The sequence below is a fragment of the Canis aureus genome, chromosome 7 (genome assembly GCF_053574225.1).
Source record: "Canis aureus isolate CA01 chromosome 7, VMU_Caureus_v.1.0, whole genome shotgun sequence".
In the NCBI taxonomy this organism is placed as follows: Eukaryota; Metazoa; Chordata; class Mammalia; order Carnivora; family Canidae; genus Canis; species Canis aureus.
Genome location: NC_135617.1, coordinates 26,048,487 through 26,063,134, shown reverse-complemented (window position 1 = coordinate 26,063,134; position 14,648 = coordinate 26,048,487). Strand labels below are relative to the sequence as shown.

Here is a 14,648-nt window from a genome sequence, read left to right as displayed (position 1 = left end):
ATGTCAACTATACTCAAATTTAAAAATTAAATTTAAGAACACATAGGGATAAATTTAAAGAAATGTGTGCAAAACCTCTACACTGAAAATTACAAATATTACTGAGAGAAACTAAGAAATACCAAAATAAGGGCAACCCAGGTGGCTCAGCAGTTTGACACCGCCTTCAGCCTGGAGCGTGATCCTGGAGACCCGGGATGGAGTCCCACGTCCGGCTCCCTGCATGGAGCCTGCTTCTCCCTCTGCCTGTGTCTCTGCCTCTCTCTCTCTCTCTCTCTCTCTCTCTCTGTGTGTGTGTGTGTGTGTCTCTCATGAATAAATAAAAAAAATTTTAAAAGTGAAATAATATTATGCCATTCAGTAAGAGCATCATGAAAAAGAAATTTTGTTAACATCTATTTCTGTTCACTATAAAGTAGCAAATAAAGTAGCAAATAAAGTTCAGATTCCTCCAAATACTAAAGTACATCCTACATATTATGTACCATTGTTCCATTTAAAAGATAAATTCTGGGCAGACCAGGTGGCTCAGTGGTTCAGCGCCGCCTTTGGCCCAGGGCCTGATCCTGGGGACCCGGGATCAAGTCCCAAGTCGGGCTTCCTGCATGGAGCCTGCTTCTCCCTCTGCCTGTGTCTCTGCCTCTCTCTCTCTGTGTCTCTCATGAATAAATAAATAAAATCTTAAAAAAAAAAAGAAATACCAAAATAAGTGGAGAATGCTATTTCTTTCTGGGAGAACACACAATATTGATAAATTTTAATTCTCCTTAAATTAGTCTATAATTTATACATAATGCAAACTAAAATTCCAACAGATTTTTGTAGAAATTGATAATTTGATTCCAAAATTTATTTAGAAATTCATAGAACCTGGAATAGCAAAAACAGGCCTAAAAAAAAGAACAAAGTTGGACTCCTACCACCTGATATCAAGATCTTAAAAGCTACAGTAATAAAGACAATATTATATTGGCACAAAGGTAGGTCAAGGAACAGAAGAGAGGGCAAAGAAATAAATTGACATATATGGTCGATTTATTTTTGACAAAGACACCAAAGCATTTCCTACAAAATTTGCTGAAATATCCAAACATCCACATAGGGGAAAAAGATAAACCTCAACATCTATGTCATACCCAAATGCAAAAATTTATTCAAGATGGTCATGAACTGTTGGTTTACAAAATTCAGGAATTTCTCAGGTGAAATCTGAAATTGGCCATTGAAAATGGAGGGCAAGAAGACTCTAAGAGACAGAACTTCCAGATTGGTAAGTGGCAGGTTTAATAACCAAGAGAAATTACACAAGTGGCCATGAGATGAGTAGATCTCCACACTCACCCTCCAGAATCTTTGAAGTTTATAGAGAAGACTTAACCTAGGTTCAGTAATGCATACCATCTCACCAACACATTGCTCTCTCAAGGCTGCATCTTTGAAAATAGCTCCCACTGTAGGAATGTAAGGCCAAGCCACACATTTCAAGGATGGGGGAAGGCAGGTGGTGAGATGCCTCTGATTGTCTGGGTCCAGCTCACAGGTCACTCAGTGGTCATGTCACCCTGATGACCTCTTCCACCATGAAAGCTTAAGGTATTAAGCTTCTAAAATAAAATATAGAAAAATATCTTAGTGACCTTAAAGTCATTTCTTGGGACACAGGAAGCTCTAATCATAAAGAAAAGTAGATAACTTAGACTTCATCAAAATTAAAATCTTTTGCGTATCAAAAGACATCATTAAATCAAAAGACATCATTAGAATCAAAAGACATCATTAAAAAATACAAAGGCAAAGCATAAAGTAGAAGAAAATGTTCACAAAACATTGTTCTGACAAAAGACATATGTCCAGAATATGTAAACGTCTCCTAAAACCCTATGTACTCTGCTTTGTTTGATTTTTATAATGATAATGTTTCCTGTTATTATGAATAACCTCATAATAACCACATGTCATTTCCCAACCACAATTCAAATAAGCAAGAAGAAGAAAATAAAGAGCCCCACACTCCAGGATCTCCTCTATGTCTGCCTTTGCTCCCAATGAAAACCAAATGAGAAACAAACTGCTATCCACCCTTTCTTTTCTATAGACATGCCAAGACAATTCTTTATGAAAGCTGAGGAAGTGAATTTAATGAACAATTGGAGAGATAAAATTAGTAGTATGAGGACAAGCAGCTGCTCCTGAAATTTAAAAAAAAGGGGGGGAAACTGATACATACTGAAAATTTTCTTTCTTTTTATTAAAGTATAGTTGACCTATATAGTATTATACTGGTTTTAGGTGTACAACATAATGATTCCACATTTATGCACATTATGAAGTGATCACCACAGTAAGTCTAGTTACTGTGGTGATCATCATACATTGTTATTACAGTATTATTGACTCTATTCCCTATGCTGCACTTCACATCCCCATGACTTTTTTATTTTATTCCTGGAAGTTTGTACCTCTTAATCCCCTTCACCTATTCCACCCATCCTCCTACTCTTCTCCCCTCTGGCAACCACCAGTTTGTAATATGTATTTATGAGTGTGTTTTTGTTTTATTTTGTTTCTTAGATCCTATTTTAAATATTTTTTAAATTACTTGAAGAAATTTGGGCAAAATGAAAACAATCAAAGAAGAGATGAAAGGATATTTGTGATAAATTATCAACAGTTATTGAAAACCAATAAAGCCTAGATAAGATGGTGAAATTAAAAATGAGTGTAATAAATAAATAAATAAATAGATAAATAAATAAATAAATAAATAAATAAAAATGAGTGTACTCATGACCTCTTTCTTATCCCTGGTGTACTGTAACTGGAGTAGTATAAATCAGAGGCTCTGAAGCATCTCAGTAAATGAGAGCAGCATACATTTTGACCCATTTGGTTTATTGTGATTCTCTCCTATTTCTGATTTCAATGAAAAAAATAGCTTTGGACTGCACTGGTATTTTCCATGTCGTAATCAGAGCAAAAACTAAAAGTTACAAGCCTCCCCAAGAAGTATCTGCATTAACTCCTGATAGGATATGGCTGTTTTTATCTATGATTATTGCAGCTAATTTTACATTGCAATAGACTAATGAAAGTTTGGTTTGTTGATATTGGTGTTCGGACTGGTTCTGCAGAGCATGTTTTAAGTGTTACAGCTCCTCCCCTGCCACTATGCAAAATGCTAAAGAGACTTAAATTTTCAGGTGCAATTTAACCAGCACTGTTCTAGTTAGAAATCATACTTCCTCCTAAGGAGTCAGTAGTGATTATAAAACTATGTGCTAGTTTCTTAAGAAGGTAAAGGAACCCAAGGACAATTGAAGTTGGATCATTTCCTGATTATGGCTATATTTTTGTGCCCTTCACGTCCCCAGTGTAATCTCTTAACCGTTCAAAGAATTCTATTTCCTTGGTGCCCCCAGCCCCACTGACTCCCAGCCTCTTCCATGACTGCTTTCCTGCTTCCTCTTTTACATTCCACTCACTCCAGAAATGCTCTGTGCCCCAATATGAAGGATGTAGAGTGCAGCAGCAAAGAAAACTGCAAATAGTCCAGTTTAAAAAGATAATCTCTCTCCCTAAACAGAAAACAACCTTGACCCTACATCTTCCTCCACAGCTACCTTATTTCTTTGCTCTCCTTTTCAGCAATACTCTTTCTTTTTAAAGATTTATTTATCCATGAGAGACACACAGAGAGGCAGAGACATAGCAGCAGAGGGAGAAGCAGGATCCCCACAAGGAGCCCGATATGGGACTCCATCCCAGGACCCTGGGATCACGCCCCAAGCCAAAGGCAGACACTTAACAGCTGAGCCACCCAGGCATCCCTCAGCAATACTCTTGAAATACTTGTTCTTATTCAATGCCTCTATTTCCTTTCTTCTCAACCTTTCTTGAAACCACTATATTCAGCTTTCTTTTTTTTTTAAGATTTTATTTATTTGAGAGAGAGAGAGAGCTAGAGAGAGCACACAAACAGGGGGAGCAGCAGGGAGAGGGAGAAGCAGACTTCCCTCGGAGCAGGGAGACCAATGCAGGACTGGATCCCAGGACATGAGCCAAAGGCAGACACTTAACTGGCTGAGCCACCCCGGGGCCCCCACATTCAGCCTTCAGTCTCCACCACTGCATCAAATAGGTCTTGTGAAGGCCATCGGTGTCATCCACATTACCCAGCCGAATGGTCAAGTCCTCACCACCCATAGCAGGTTAGCAGCATTTATACAGCTGATCACTCTTACTTCACACACTTTGTCCACCTGATTGTGCGATGGAATTATCTCTCATCGTGCCCCTCCACCTGAATAGCTGTTCTCCTCTGCTTTGCTGGTTCCTCCTTTTCTTCCTGACCCGTGATTAGGGAAGAGCCCCAGGGCCCAGTTCTCAGGCTTGTTCAATCTATAATTGCTCCCCAGGTCATTGCACCCAGCTATTCAAAAGATTATGTTCCACATGATGTTATGGAACAAACTTCAAGATATATTCTTAAATGAAAAAAGATAAAAGATGGCAAGCTGGATGTATGCAGGAATTTGGAGTGACTAACAGCACAGAGATACAAAACTTAACTCCTATTTGGAAAGGCTTGGGCACAAAATAAGCCAGAAGTCACATTAAAGAGCTGACAATGTAGCCCCAACCAGTGATGTTTTTTCCAATTTAACTGGAGGCAGTTGAAAAGATGAATAAGACATACATTCCACCCTCCAGAAATGTATAGTTAGCTGGGAGGAATGAAAAATACACAGGGATAAAATAAGGAAGAAAATAGATGTCACCAGAGAAACAAGAATTAGGATGTATGAGAGCTCAAATAAATAGAGCAGCTTTTAAAAGCTTGAAGAAGATGAACTCTTTGATTTATTTTTTACTTCATGTTTTCAAAATAACATTTCCTAATTGTCTATTATCAAACTAAAACTTCTAGAGTTTTCTGTCTCTTATCCATGCTACTCTCTATATTCTCAATCCTTTAACTGGAGTGGAAAAGCCTATTTAAAAATACTCTTCTGGGGAGGGCTGGATGGCTCAGCAGCTGAGTGCCTGCCTTTGGCTCAGGTTGTGATCCTGGAGTCCTGGGATCGAGTCCCTCATCGGACTACCTTCATGAAGCCTGCTTCTCCCTCTCCTTCTGCCTATGTCTTTGCCTCTCTCTGTGTGTCTCTCATGAATAAATAAATAAAATCTTTAAAAATAATAATAACTACTCTTCTGGGGCACCTGGGTAGCTCAGCTGGTCTGACTCTTGATCTCAGCTCAGGTCTTGATCTGTGAGTTCAAGCCCCATGTTGTGCTCCATGCCCAGCTTTAAAAAAAAAAAAAAAAGGAAAAAAAGAACTACTCTTCCAACAAACCTTAAGAACCCAAGAAAAGGGCAGCCCGGGTGGCTCAGCGGTTCAGCGCTGCCTTCAGCCCAGGGCCTGATCCTGGAGACCCTGGACCAAGTCCCACGTTGGCCTCCCTGCATGGAGCCTGTTTCTCCCTCTGTCTGTGTCTCTGCCTCTCTCTCTCTCTCTCTCTCTCTCTCTCTTCTCTGTGTATTCTCATGAATAAATAAATAAAATCTTTAAAAAAAAACAAGAAAAACATAACTTAGGATTCGTGTTTGCAGGGAGAAAAGAACTTTATGTCATTTAAATAAGGAGAAAGTGGTCAAAATACAGAAATAAACATGTTGGTCACAAGGAGAAATGTAGAGAGGTTGCCCCAAGCTAATAGATGGCTCAGGTGCCACCCAGGTCTTTCTGATTCCAAAGCCCGTACATTTTCAATGTTACAGCCTGTCTCAGATATAAATGCAAGTTTAGACTGACTATAAAAGAAGGAAAAAATAACCAAGGAAGAAGAAAACATTTAATTTACAAGAAAGAATGTATTGTTGGTGGAGCAAGTCCCATGGAAGAATTAGAGAAACATGAATTTCATAGGATACATCCACAGAAATGCTGTAAAAGCATAATGAAAACAGGCTGAATGATTCTCATTTCACTGCAGAAAGATAAAGACTGTCTTAAAAACAATTGCCCCATTTTTGGTCTTTAGTGAAATTATTTTCTTTTACTTTCTATATCTAAGAAAAAATGATAACCACCTCCCAGTCTTGATTTTCGCCCAATGGGCAGAAAAAAATTAAATCCAGAACTAGATAGATCTCACCCTGGCTGGAGATTTTTATTCCTGCCCCCTGACTTCCAGTCCCCAGTTTACCCACTGATTCCCCACCTACTTCACTCTCCATTTCACACGAGTCACCTGCTCCTGCCCTCATTAAAGAATGTCTGTTAAGCCTAATCCACATCAATCTATGTCCTTTCTTATAACTGCCAAAATGCCAGTTTTCTTTGAAGTTTTCCTGGACCTAATCCCACAGAGACAATCAGAGGATTTGATTGATGTTCTGACTAGCAGCCATTGGGTGTGAATATTCCTATATGGATTTTTATTGTCTTGTTTTCATGAATATACATTCAGTAGTCTCCCCTTATCCACAGGAGATGCATTCCAAGACTGAATGCCTGAAGCGCAGATAGTACCGACCCATATATGGACTATGTTTTTTCCTATACTTACCAACCCAGGATAAAGTTTATCAGTTAGGTAAAAGAAAAGATTAACAACAATAACTAATAAAAAATAGAACAATTATAACATCATACTATAATAAACATCATGTGAATATGCTCTCTCAAAATACCTTATTGTGCTGTACTCACATTTCTCGTGATGATGTGAGAGGATCAAATGCCTACATGATGAGATGAAGTAAAGTGAATGACACAGGTTTTGTGATGTAGTGTTAGGCTACTATTGACTTTCAGATGATTCGTCAGAAAGAGGATCATCAGCTTGCAGACCATGGTAACTCAAAGTGCAAAAGCAAAACTACACATAAGGGGGGCTGTTGTACTTTTTTTAAAAAGTCCTTACAACCAGGTATCCAATAAATGTCACAATCTCACTGATTGCCCAGTTTAGTCACAGCTATCCAGGAGACAGATCATAAATGGTAGATAGATGATAGGTGATAGATAGATAGATGATAGATAGATAGATGATAGATAGATAGATAGATAGATAGATAGATAGATAGATAGATAGATAGATAGGAAGAAATTGAAAGAATACAAATGTTAACCAAACTAAACACATTTTTTTTAATAGGGAGTTCTTTGAGCTTGGTGATGATGCTGTTTCACAGTCAATTTACTGTATTACTCTGAGAACAATTTGCCATAAACATCAAAGTAATGTTGTATGCTTTTTTCTCTCTTCTCCAAAGAAATGCACAGTGGGATATGTAAAATGTCAGAAATAATTAGACAAAATCGCACAATTTCATTGTGACACTAAAATATCTTTGGAGTTGAACATTTGCTATGAAACTTTAGAACAGTTTTGAAGTCTGCTTATTATAAACAATATAATTTTTTCCTTAATGTCCCAGAATTTCTAAACATGATACAATGTAAATGTAGGTTTCCAAATAAAAAAAAAGTTTTATGTGTAAATGCATATATATTAATAAATATAAATAAGGAAGTAATTCAGGTGGCAAAATAGACTTTAAAGTTGGTAATATCTTCACGAGAAAGACGTTGGAAATTTAACTTTCTAAAAAGTGTCTTTTTTGTAGCTACACTTGTGGTTAGCACAGTGTAAGGAATAGACTTGTGAATCACAATGTTGTGTACTTGAAATTAAGGTAACATTGTGGATCAACTATACTTCAATTTTTTAAAAAGTGTCTTTTGAAGAATAATGTAAAACTGAACTTCATACCCAGAGATAAAAAAGAAAATTATATCAAAAATGTGTAAAGAATGAGTACTTAAATACTATAACATTTTGGGGGGGGGGGTAATGTGACTTTTTCGTTCATTAACCAGTAGCATACTATTTTCCAGGAACCCTCAGAAGAAATGCTGTGGTACTTCCCTTTACCCATATAAAATGGAACATAAGAAACTACATAGCTGAAGAAACTACAGTCTTCTTATAAATGAGAGGTTTGAAGTCTAAGTAGTTTCCAGCTGAGGGAAAAGAACCAGCTGCCTCTCCACAGTGTAGATTGAAACAGGGTAAACATGAATCTCACTAACTGTACCACAGAAGCCAATGTGGCTGTGAGACCCAAGACCATCACTGAGAAGATGCTCATTTCCGTGACTCTGGTGATCATCACCACCCTGACCATGTTGCTGAACTTGGCCGTGATCATGGCCATCTGTACCACCAAGAAGCTCCACCAGCCTGCCAACTACCTGATCTGTTCCCTGGCTGTGACAGACCTCCTGGTGGCAGTGCTCGTCATGCCCCTGAGCATCATGTACATTGTCATGGACAGCTGGAAACTAGGGTACTTCATCTGCGAGGTGTGGCTGAGTGTGGACATGACCTGCTGCACCTGCTCCATCCTCCATCTCTGTGTGATTGCCCTAGACAGGTACTGGGCCATCACCAATGCTATTGAATATGCCAGGAAGAGGACCACCAAGAGAGCTGGGCTGATGATCCTCACCGTCTGGACCATTTCCATCTTCATCTCCATGCCCCCTCTGTTCTGGAGGAGCCACCGTCAACTCAGCCCACCACCCAGTCAGTGCACCATCCAGCATGACCATGTCATCTACACCATTTACTCCACACTTGGAGCCTTTTATATCCCATTGACTTTGATACTTATTCTGTATTACCGGATTTACCATGCAGCCAAGAGCCTGTACCAGAAAAGAGGATCAAGCCGGCACTTAAGCAACAGAAGCACAGATAGCCAAAATTCTTTTGCGAGTTGTAAGCTTACACAGACTTTCTGTGTGTCTGATTTCTCCACCTCAGACCCTACTACAGAGTTTGAAAAGATCAACACCTCTATCAGGATCCCTTCCTTCGACAATGATCTAGATCACCCAGGAGAACGTCAGCAAATCTCTAGTACCAGGGAACGCAAGGCAGCACGCATCCTAGGACTGATTTTGGGAGCATTCATTTTGTCATGGCTGCCATTTTTCATCAAGGAGCTGATTGTAGGTCTGAGCATCTACACAGTGTCCTCTGAAGTGGCTGATTTTCTGACGTGGCTTGGCTATGTTAATTCTCTGATCAACCCTCTGCTCTACACAAGTTTTAATGAAGACTTTAAGCTAGCTTTTAAAAAGCTAATTAAGTGTCGAGAACATACTTAGACTGCAAAAAGCTGAAAGACATTGTTTTTACCAGCCTCGTGAATGGACAGAGGAAAGGGGTTCAACTTCTTAATTCTTGAACATAGTTGGTTCAGGAAAGTTTGTAAGTTCGTGTGGTCTTTCTGTTTATTTGTTCTGTTTTGTCTGAGGTGTGTCATCTGGTGTGCAGTTTTCTACCTCTGGCTTTATTTGTGGTACACGATTTCAAATAAACATTATCATATAAAGACAGAAATGTCATAGAAGTAATAATAAGGTGAAATAGTAACTACTTTTTTTTTTTAGCCATTTCAGTTAATCCTGCAATTAAAGAATGCCAAAATGAATCTTCATTTGCAGAATTTCTTATTACTTATAAATCAAATATCTGACAACTTAACCTCGGGTGGCATTAAATCTGAGGTCATGGTTCCATATGCGTGCAAATTTTAGTAGGAATTGCATGACTACATAAAGCATTAATAAAAAAAAAATAAAAAGTGGTGTGCTGTCATCTGCTTGCAGACCTGAGCTAAAATCATTTACTGTGACTACATAGCCCACTCCTTTTAGGCACAAATAGTACAGCTGACGTGTCCTTTTTAGTTCAAGATTCAATATGCTTCCTCATTCTCCAAAAAGAACCTGGAATGAATACTCTGGCACTTTCCTAGGTCTTTGGTTATGAATATGGAATATAAACAAATACAAAATAATCTAAATCTCCTTTGGTCCATGTGTTGCTACATTACCTGATAGGCACATTGGACATTCTCCCATTCTGATTGGACATTCTCCCATTCTGAGAAGAATCCCACCGAATCTTGCACACATTCCCTCACTCTAGCAGGATTCAAGTGGGAGTACAAGCAACTTAACAGGGTGAAGTGATCCAATGAAGGAATATATTATCTAAAGAATTTTGTTGGAGAATGTTCCTCATTAAATTACCAGTTGTGCACTTGGAAAAACAAATACAAGTGGAAATTCTATGCTTACCACCAAGGCCACCCATTGAGGAAATTAGCATTAAATTGTATCCTCTGGGATCTTGGTGGCTTCATGCCAGACTGCACCCTGGGCCCAGGAGGCTGAAGATGGGACCTGATGCCACAAGTGCCTCCCCTGACCTGGAGTGACTGTTTCTCACCTCTTGTCCTCTCTCATCCACAGCTTCTCCCCATCTCCTCACTCTCCACAGGTCATCTCTTCTTTTCACTGAGAAGACATGGATTTGCTCCCTCCCTACCTCCATGTTATAGCCTTAAATCTGTGCCCTCTAACTTTTTCTGTAATCTTGCACATTTCTCCTGACCCCTGATTCCTCTTCCTCACTGTGCCCCCTCCTCTCTCTCCCTCTTCTCTTCTCCCCTATCTCTCTTCCTTTCCCCCTCCCTTTCTCCCATCCCCTCTCTCTCCCCACTTCTCTTTAATCTCCCTTATCAGTTTGCTCAAATGGACACTTCTCTGGCCCTACTTCCCACTCAAGTGTGTGCTTCCTCTCCCTCCTGGCTCCCCCACTTGAGTTTCTCTACTCATCAATCTTTCATCCTGCTCACCTCTCACCTTCCATTGACTTTCTGTTCCTCTGCCATCTGCGCATGCCCCTCCTAGCTCTCCTGAAACAGATCTCCCAAAGGTCTTGTTTACTTGACAGTAGGCAAATATAATGGCCTTCCTCCATCCTTATCTACTTTGCCATTTCTCATCAGTTAAAATAGGTAAGTCTCTCTTTCTTGTTGAATCCCGTGACTTCCAGAATACTTTACTCCCCTGGTTCTCCAGCCACCTCTTTTTTCTTTGTCTCCTTTTCTTCCTCCTGTGGCATTGTCCTCAACTCCTACCTCCTGTACCTCCATATTCCATCCCTCCTATCACATGCCTGTGGCTTTTCAATTTGTGTCTTTGGTTCTGATTTCTGTCTTTCTCAAACCCACGACTCATGAATTACATCCAGTGAACATATCCCTGTGAATAGTCTGTTGGTTCCTCTAAGATTTTCCAAACTGAACTCACAATCATTTTCCCACACTCAAAGCTCCTCCTTCCACCTTCCCAGTCTCAGATAACAGGATTACCATGCTTTTTATCATACATGTTAAATAAATGTGATCCTCTCTCTTTATGGCTTGTCTTTTACACCCAGACAATCTTGAAGTCTAATCCATTTACTTCTACAGAAATATTTAAATATGCCCCCTTCTACTCCAATAATTTGGTCCCCTCACCCATTCCAAATCTTATCTGATCCTACCTCTGAGTTCCTTTACCAGCAACTCTGCCCCCACACACCTATCAGATACGTCTTCCTAAAACGGTGGTTTTCAGAGTGGCAGCTCCAGACCAGCAGCATTAGCATCATCTGGAAAGTTGTTTAAAATGCCATGTCTAGAGCCCCACTGAAGACATACTGAATCACAAATTCAGAAAGTAAAACTTCTGTTTTAATAAGCCCTCTAGAAGATTCTAGTTTGACAATCACTATCCTCAAGTATACCATTGGTTTTTAATTATAGTACTCATAATCCTCACTATTTCCCCATCAGTTTAAAATAAGATTCCTTAGTATAATAATCAAGACTTCTTTACTATGTGATCTTTACTATGTGACCTACTATTACCTTTCCAGAGTTGTGTCTCAGGACTTCTCATCTACCTCATACTCTAGAAAAGTCTAGATATTTTCTGGGTTTTCTGAGCTCACCTAACAGTTGATCCCACTGCTTCAGTAACCTGATCCCATGGCTTTCCATTCTTCTCCTACCAATTCTTCATGCAATCTTGCAGCTAAAATGCAATCTCTTCTCTAAAGTCTTCCTGAGATATTTCTTCCTTCTCTGTCGCTATGAAAGTACCCTCTCCCATCTCTATGCTCCCGTGGAACCTCATTTCTATCACTATTATTATATGCATCCTATATTATAGTGCATTTGTTTGTGTATTTCTGCTGTCTTCCCTAATAGATTGTGAGCTCCTTGAGGACAGGAACCATGTGTGTTTCATCTCTGTATCCCTAGGGACTCCTACAGCGTTTTACACAAAGTAGGCACTCAATAAATGTCTGTTAATGTGAATGAAATTATGGTCCTGGAAGAGAAAATGTAAATATGCCATCTTCTCCCAGTAAGAAAACCAAAGTTCTAAAATCCCATGGTGCAATACTGACTTTCTTTTTCCCCAAAACTTACCCTACCACTTCCCAACGTTGTTTCAAAAACTGCTAGAAAAAGCTTCCATATGGAAAGAAAAAGGATTTCCTGTTGAATATAAATGAATATATTTTTTTCATTAGGATTCAGGCTAGGCTGCTCTAAAACAAGGGGCCCCCAAATATAGTTATTCAAACCAGATAGTTTCTTTCTCCCTTGTGTGACAATAAAGAGGTAGGAGGGCAGCCCAGAGTGAATTGGAGACTCTGCTCCACAACATTATCCAGGACAAGATGGTGCTGCCTTCCTCCCGGGGCTTGTTTTCATCTGTATGACCAAAACTGACTCACCATCATATCCACATTCCAGTCCATAGGAAGTAAGAGAGAAAATAGAGAGCAGTTTCCTTTTAAGGAGGTTACATGATCCACATAACTTGTACTCCATAGCTTGTACTACATTGTCAATAATTGGTCACCAAGTTGTAAAAGAGAATAGGACAGTACATCTCTAGCTGGGCAGCCATGTGCCTTGCTAAAATTGAGGATATTATAATAAAAGGAAGAAAGAGAATGAATACAAGGGAACAATGAATAGTCCACTTTGAAGGGATATTGATTTCTGTATGGATAGCTCTTATATCTCAGGCAAGTCAATTAGCTACCAGCTCATGGTGATCTATGTACGAGGATGTTGAGATTTAAATTATGGGTGTCCTTACTAAGATTACATTTATGCTAAAAATTCATTATTTATCATGACTATATCCTAATATCTAGAAATTATATGAGCAACTCACTAGCTTTCCCATTATCTTCCACATATCATCATTGAAAATTCTTGGCGATTTTAAGCATCTTAAAATGTTAAAAGTTTGATTAAATAAAAAACAAAAAGCAGATGCATAAGTAACTTTCACTTACTCATTTTTACTAACTCATTTCCAATTTACCACTTAGGTCCTAATTTTTTTTTTTTTTCAGATAGGTCCTAATTAAATGCAATTCTCTCACACCTACCTTTGGTTTACTCGTTTAACCAGTAGTACTAGCTGGTATTGACCATCATTGCTGCTCTCAATTAAAACTTGAGTAAAGTAATGGTTCCTTCCAATATGGTCAATTTTTCTAGTGTAAACATTAGAGGATTAAAAGTTAACCCCAGGGGTGACATTTCAAACACTCTCACTAACTAATAAATTAGTACTTCCCGATTTGTGTACTTGGTGAAAGAATTCTTAGGTATAAGTCACTCTCTTATAGACCTAGTAGGTGTTTGGTTATAGCTGGTAGCAGTAAGGACCGCTATGAGCATTGATACCACTATCTGCTTTGGATAACTGTATAGCCTCGTATGCTTATGAATTTCATTTTGCAAACTCTAATATGCAGGTACAAGGGACACAATAAAATGTTTATCAGCAAGGAGGAGCTATTGGTGCTTCAGAGGACTGACTCATACCCTTATTTGATAAAAAAGACTTTCAGAGGCTAAATATGGTCTCACCTAAGTCACTTTAGACTTAAAATTAAAAGAGAACCTCAGGCACTTGTCACTTGAAGGAGGAGATATTTCAAAAGGTAGGAAGGATAACATTCGATGTTCCTGGGATCCTTAAATTATCCAAGAGCCCTCCTCTCTCCCCACAAACCCCGCCTTGAGAAATACACAACAGGTTTCATCCCTGCCACAAAAATGGTTTGAAATTATTTCCTTCAGAATAGAAAAGAATCACTATGAGAAGAGAATTGTTTCAGAAACATAAACTGTCAACTCCCTGGAAGCTCCTAGCACCTAACACAGCGTGGTGCATGGTGGCATTCAACTTACATAATTTATATGTCTGTTGGATTTAACTGAAAAGAACACATTGATTATAGATCTCAAGAATTTAGAAATAGAACTATGCTGTGGGTAAGAAGGGAACATTCCTACATGGTAGTGGAGTTGTCGAATATTTTTTTTTAAAGGAAAGGGGGCATCAGGACAATGATGATACAAAAGAAACAGCAACATAAGGAGTTGGAAGATAATATCAGCATAGTTTTACGCAATAAAAAAAATTGACCATCTGCTATGTTTAAGTAGATTATAAAAGTTTTTCATTGAAAAAAGAAAAAGTAGTATAAGAGAAATGATATGAAGAAAGCAAGATCACAGCAATGGAAAGAGCAAAGTTGGGGAGGTAATGTGGTGGTGGTTTGAGGTCCACAAACACCAAGTGAGCATCTGCCATGAGTTAGGGATTGTACAAGGCACTGGGATCTCTGTAAGGAAAAAAAAGGGCGAGGAGGGAAGATAATCCAGGTGGAAAATTATAAGACCCAAATTTTAAGAA

General features: G+C 38.9%; 1 protein-coding gene across 4 annotated transcripts in view; it reads left to right on the top strand.

Moving 5' to 3' along the window:
* The window catches only part of HTR1E (5-hydroxytryptamine receptor 1E), a 94,950-nt gene extending 85,275 nt beyond the window's left edge, over positions 1–9,675 (top strand). For all 4 annotated transcript variants that reach the window (XM_077903154.1, XM_077903155.1, XM_077903156.1 and 1 more), the window contains one exon: positions 7,905–9,675. In XM_077903154.1, coding sequence (XP_077759280.1) covers positions 8,085–9,182 — 1,098 coding nt within the window. In that variant the 5' untranslated portion in view covers positions 7,905–8,084 and the 3' untranslated portion in view covers positions 9,183–9,675. The remainder of the gene's footprint in view (positions 1–7,904) is intronic.
* Positions 9,676–14,648: the final 4,973 nt, after the last annotated feature.